Source organism: Tubulanus polymorphus, chromosome 9 (genome assembly GCF_964204645.1).
Source record: "Tubulanus polymorphus chromosome 9, tnTubPoly1.2, whole genome shotgun sequence".
Lineage (NCBI taxonomy): Eukaryota > Metazoa > Nemertea > Palaeonemertea > Tubulaniformes > Tubulanidae > Tubulanus > Tubulanus polymorphus.
The window spans coordinates 10,838,028-10,844,061 of record NC_134033.1 but is presented as its reverse complement, the minus strand read 5'-3'; the positions used below and the strand labels follow the sequence as shown (position 1 = coordinate 10,844,061).

The following is a 6,034-nucleotide window of genomic DNA, read 5'->3' as shown; positions in this document are numbered from 1 at the left end:
CTCCAGCATGACCATCATCACCCTAACCTGCTCCAGCATCACTACCATAACAAACTCAAGCATCACCATAATCTCTGTCACCAGCTCACCTTCAACACCACTACTTTCATCACCATTGTCCCCGACATATGCACCACTACATTCCACCATTTGCAATATCACCACCGTCCCCATAATCACCACCATTACCATCTCCATCACCATCTCCAACATCACCATCGTCACCGTAAATTATATATTTCATGGATACCTATGTCAATAACGCGTGATATGTTCAATGATTTCGACTGATATTCGATAAACCACAAGGAACAGAAACATACACCGCCCTGAATCATTCATATCAAATCCAAAACCTGTTTTGATATAAGTCGAGGCTCGAACAATTAGAATAGTTTGTATGCTTCGGACAAATTCCTTTTAGAGATTTAAATATTGAAGAAGGCACCTTTTATTGAACGAGGAAACTTTTACTTTCTCATTATCAGTCATTAAAGTTAATCCATTATGTTGAACAAATTAATCATATATTATCAATTTGTATATAAATCTTGTATCTATCTATTGTAAATTATTCTGGAAATAAAGTATTATCGTCGGCTGTTGAGTTTAAAATGTATTCGAGCGATGATATGATTTGAAAATAGTTAAAGGATTAAATCGAAAAACTAAGCTGAATGTTTTCCCCGAAATAAGAGCCTGGTGTTATTGTAGTGTTTTAATCGATCGCCGATTATTCAATATCATAGTTTCATAACAGTAGACAGGATTTATCAACGTTGTTTTGGTAAAGCGAAAAGATCTTCAGACGTCAAAAAGGGCCAGGTGTTACATTCAGAAATTAGATCGACCTGTTTATTTTTTTGGAATTTGCGCGAATTGTTCGGCGCGTTTTGCCGTTGAAAAACACTTTAATTGAGGAGCGACCGTTCCCTAATCGTAATTGAGGTAGCGAGTGTTAGGACCCGGTTTGCATAAAACACGTAATGTTCCCTATACTTGAATTCACTCGATAGATTAAGATGATTAGTGTCCACGTTCTCGCAGCCGCGCTAAGTCTGTTCTGTATTATTCATCAGGTATGTTCGAATGATTATGTTGTTCCTTTACCGTAACCATGAATGCAAATATAGTCTATTTCAACTTCTAACTGAGCAACACAGGGACGGATCTAGCCTAGGTTTTGAGTAGTCAGGGGCATCAAATTGTTCTCTGCATCCACAAAATATGACATTTTGACATGTTAAACAAGATGAATCATGCATAAGAGATAAGAAGTTTACCCATTTTTGATTATTTAAATTGACCATTTTGAATTGCTTCTAACCAGAACTAGAAGATAGACGGACACTTCTACAATCGTACCGCTCGAGCAGTGTATATCTGTAGGCTGAATCGGCCCTTCCTTCATGTTTTTTTTTTCATTCTGTGTGTTCATCCTTACCATCTTTTGTTTGAACGTTTTTTGTCCATATTTTTTTTCCGGTAAAATATGACGTTTTGATCATTTGATGTTTCGCTTGTTATCTTCATTTGAAACACCTTTTTAGTTTCATGTATGAATTTCATACCATGCCGATCTAGAACGCGGTATACTATATCATCAACAGGTTTCTGGTTATAACCCTGATGCCAAGCAAAAACTTTGGGGCGATGCTTCACGAATCGAATATGTCCTAGACGAAAATTTATGTAAGCATTAACAAAAACCAATTCGTCGTTTTCATTTGTTATGTGATATTGTTTGAATCATGGAACGCGATAAATCTAGGAAACATGAGCGCTGCACCGAAGTGAAGCTGGCTACTGGTTCCTGGGTCCCGGTTCGGATAATTATTCAGAATATCAGTTTCGAATCGGGAACCAGGAACCAGGAACCGGCTCCCGGTTCGGCTACCAGTTCAAAATGTGAAGCTGGCTACTTATTGGGCAACTTAATAGACTTTGTTTGTTTTAATTGCCTCTGCCGTTAATAAAGCTACCTTATAGTCGATTCAACACTATAGTTTCAACATAAACGCATCTTCTGATATTGCAAACGTCTCAAATATACAACAGACGATTAGCTCGATAGGGGTCTTACCAATTCAAATGTCACGAACCGGGAACAACCAGTAAGCCAGCTTCATATTCTGAACTGGTATAGCGGAACCGGGAACCAGTTCCCAATTCCTGGTTCGAAACTGATATTTTGTACCGGTAGCCGAAACGGAACCAGTAGCCAGCTTAACTTGGTTATTTTACATTGACATTTCTTGTGACAAATATTCATATATCGTCGCAATTGTTATGCCGAGAAGCGGTTACGTTGCGTAGAGTATTTGTCGGTGCAGCGCTTATGTTTTTTTTTGCATTCATCGCATTTTATGATATATCGTATTCGTTTAGATGATTTTCCTCTTCGATTGTCATACAGTGCATAATTGAATGTGATTTCCTAATTTTCAACGCCAGCAAAACAGGATCGGAGTGATTTGAAAAGGCGATTAGATGGTTTTGCAACGCTCATTGGTAACATCAAGGACACCGACACACCCTGCATCGGATTCGTACCAAAAAACGATAGAGCGCGAACTGCGAATAACAGTTTCATCACATTCAAATTGAAAGGGTTAGTTTTTTCATTTTCCATATCATAAAACAGATTAGGTAAGACATAGGCCACAGGTGACAATGTTTCTCTGGTTTAGGATCGAATCTGTCGTCACAGATGTATGCATGAGGAATTTGCGTTTTTCCATTGCAGCATTGTGATTTATGTAGTATCTAGGCCAAAAGCTAGCATATAACATCGTGTCTAAGTTACATCAAGATCTATTATCAATATTGAACGAAGCTAAGTCGATGAAAGTCAGACACAGCGACACACTGTACGAAAACAGGCCTGTGCCAAGATTTTTCTAAATTTGGATAGAATTTTCAGTCATATTTCTTTTTGGAAAATCCCTGAAAAATAATCCATCTTCAAATGATTTATTCAGTCATGGAGAGTCCATGTTTCAGGTACGCGGGCACTTCATATCTAAGATCTGCCCTTTTTCAATAGGAAAGTGTCTTTTCTACGGTGGGCCTGGAAAATAAAGGTCTCGAAACGAAAGACCAAAAATCAACAGTCATTACAGTTTACACCAAGACAGATTAAAGAAACTTGAAGCAAATTTCAATTCATTTTCAGTTCCGTATGTGGGTCGTACTACAGCGGAAATGCTGGCAGCAGATTTAACGAAATTCGTCTCACGTCCACCTACAAAGGCCCGTGTAATTTACTGAAAGACCAGAACGGCTTCAACAGCGCTATGTTCAAACGACTCGGGCTGATGAAACAAACTAATAGACCGATTCGCGATGCCTTTGTTGACACGAGTACGGCGAATTGGATAAACTGTGCGTAATTCCATCGTATATATTCAGCTCCTAATCTTTGGAATGAACTACCTCGTAGCATAAGTCAGAGTCTCCATCCCGTCTCATTCAAATCCAGATTGAAAACTTTTCTTATTAAAAACAACCAATGATGATTTTCAACTTGTACTTTTATAATGTAGTTTTAGATTGTAAAGCGCGGTGGCTAAGATTTTATATCCGCGCTATATCAGAAAATAATAATAATTATTTGTTGTATAGAAGCGAATACAATGCTCCACCCATGTGGAGTTAGCTCCCATTCTCTGCTCGGGCGTCAGGCAATCGTCGGAAGTTGTCTATAAACACATTCTTTGTACTTTGTTTTATGTCTCGATATATAGAGTCCTTTGAACTACTATGGTATATCGGGGGTTGAGTGTTATATATGTTATTTTTAGGCACTGGAGCCCAAACCCTGGTGGCGAAGTTCCCGGACGACAGCTTCTACTTCCGCACGCCGTATAACATAATGTCAGCTTTGAGAGTGTACACGAAACGTAATTTCGTTCTAAGGAAGAAAATCGTCGAGACGGTCAACAAAAAACTAGTGGAACTCGGCGCAGACGTAACTGATATTGTCGCTATGTACAACCAAAAACCTTCGTGCAGTTATTTCGATATCGTGAATATTCGTCAAGCTTACTGTGAAGACACGGAATGGCTGAGTAAATAATCTTTTAATTAAATTACTATTCCCCGCTGATAAAGAACTGGTTATTGTAATACAGTCAACCCCCGATATACCGCCCACATCGGTGCAAAACGATTTTGGCGGTATAGAGAGTATGGTGGTATATCGGGGGTGTTTTACTATGTGTTTGTATAAAGATGTACATTGAGAAAACCTGGCGGTAGGTAGGCGGGGGTGGCAGTATATGGGAGGGCGGTATATCGGGGGTTGACTGTGTATACATTTTATTATCGATACATTCTATTTCGTTGCAGAAGATCCTAAGACTTTAGAACACATGGTTTGTATCGCAAAAGGAAAATGCTCGGAAAATCCTAGCGAAACCGATTTCAACTACAAGAAGTGGGTTGCTTTTTAATGGATTATGAAAAATCATTTGAAGTAGGATTATACGTCCTTTGGATTCAAATTGAATAAAGTTAGGATTTCAAATGATAAACTTCTTTATTATTGTATAGTGTATTGACTCCGATGTATCGATTTCTGGTGATTCATCACATTAAAATGGATTAGTATGACGATGTTTGCTTGCATTCATTGCTCCTGGGGCCTGTTGCAAAAACCCATTTCTTTCTATCAATGAATGAGGAGTGATGACACGCCAAGATGGCTGCCAATTGCGCCATGCTTGACTGATCAAACAATCTGTCAGCTATGTTTAAGAGCCTTTTCAAAGTATATATACATCAGGAATTGCAATGCAAAATGGCAAACCATTCGGAAGATACAGGTCTGACACAAGTGCTGCTTTTGGTGAACAGCAATGGCAGCCAGTCGGCCATCTTGATTCGGGTCGGGCCATTTTTCGGGCAGAAGGTGCTTCTAGGATAGATGTATAAACCGTTCATCAAGACTGTGACAGTCCATTGACGCTTCTTCAAAACTTTCCAAAATAACTGGATTCCGTCCACGGACAACGGACGGACGGACAAGAAGTCCCAAGTGGGATAATTACAGGGTTCGAACCCGGGCAACCCTACATCCTCGATTAGCATCAGGGACTTCTCTGAATCAGTATCAGTAATTACTGTATTTGGACCTGGGACACCCCTGTACATCCTCTATTCAGCATCTGCACATACTCTGAATCAGTATCCCCTCTATTCAGCATCAGGACCATTCTGAATCAGTATCAGTAATTGAACCCGGGACACCCATCTACATCCTCTATTCAGCATCAGATCCACTCTGGATCAGTGTCAGTAATTACTGGGTTCGAACCCAGGACACCCCTGTACATCCCCAATTCAGCATCTGCGTTACTCTGAGTCAGTGTCAGTAATCCCAGGAAACCCCTGTACACCTTCTACTCAGCATCAGCACCACTCTGAATCAGTGTTTGAAATAACAGGGTTTGAACTCGGGACACCCCTGTACATCCTCTATTCAGCATCAGTATCATGTAATTACTTGGTTTGAACCCGGGACACCCTGTCCAGTATTTAATGGTCTATGAGATACAAATAAATGAAAACAACAAAAGACATAAAAATACGATTTTTTATTTATAATAATCTATCTGTTTACAAGAAAACAACTTAACTTTTACACAATACAAAAATATATCAGCCTCCCCGGACCTCGGTTCCACACCTATCCACAGCCGGAGTTCCACACCAGACAGGTGCTTAGTGAATACGGTCCCTGGGCACAATTCCACAGCCTGAGTTCCATAGCTATCCCTCAACCCCGCTTCCACGCTGTCCTAACCCATGTTCCGCACTTAGCGGAATTTGTATTAGGGACCATCCATTTAGTATGTACGGAAAAAATATGCCGAATGTAAAATCCTTAGACCATGACACTTCATTTTTTATTTGAATTGCAGAATGAATGGTCAAGACACGTACACGCAATAAAAATACAATTAAAGGGGTAAATAGAGTGTATGAACCCCTGTCCCCTGTACGTACTAAATGGATGGTCCCTTACTTTCAC

The 6,034-nt window shown here is 39.7% G+C and overlaps 1 protein-coding gene across 1 annotated transcript; it reads left to right on the top strand.

The window, feature by feature from the left end:
- The first annotated feature begins 940 nt into the window (after nucleotides 1-940).
- LOC141910545 (uncharacterized) lies at nucleotides 941-4,454 on the top strand. The gene is made up of 6 exons (XM_074801237.1): nucleotides 941-1,079; nucleotides 1,611-1,692; nucleotides 2,455-2,611; nucleotides 3,176-3,384; nucleotides 3,804-4,070; nucleotides 4,351-4,454. The coding sequence occupies exons 1-6, from the start codon at nucleotides 1,023-1,025 to the stop codon at nucleotides 4,452-4,454; spliced, it is 876 nt and encodes a 291-aa protein (XP_074657338.1). The 5' UTR covers nucleotides 941-1,022.
- Nucleotides 4,455-6,034: the final 1,580 nt, after the last annotated feature.

Bases quoted from the DNA above. Each gene is read 5' to 3' on its own strand.
- LOC141910545 (XM_074801237.1), top strand. From the start codon at position 1,023: ATGATTAGTGTCCACGTTCTCGCAGCCGCGCTAAGTCTGTTCTGTATT. The intron at 1,080-1,610 runs GTATGTTCGAAT...TATCATCAACAG, and splicing joins TGTTCTGTATTATTCATCAG to GTTTCTGGTTATAACCCTGA. The intron at 2,612-3,175 runs GTTAGTTTTTTC...ATTCATTTTCAG, and splicing joins ATCACATTCAAATTGAAAGG to TTCCGTATGTGGGTCGTACT.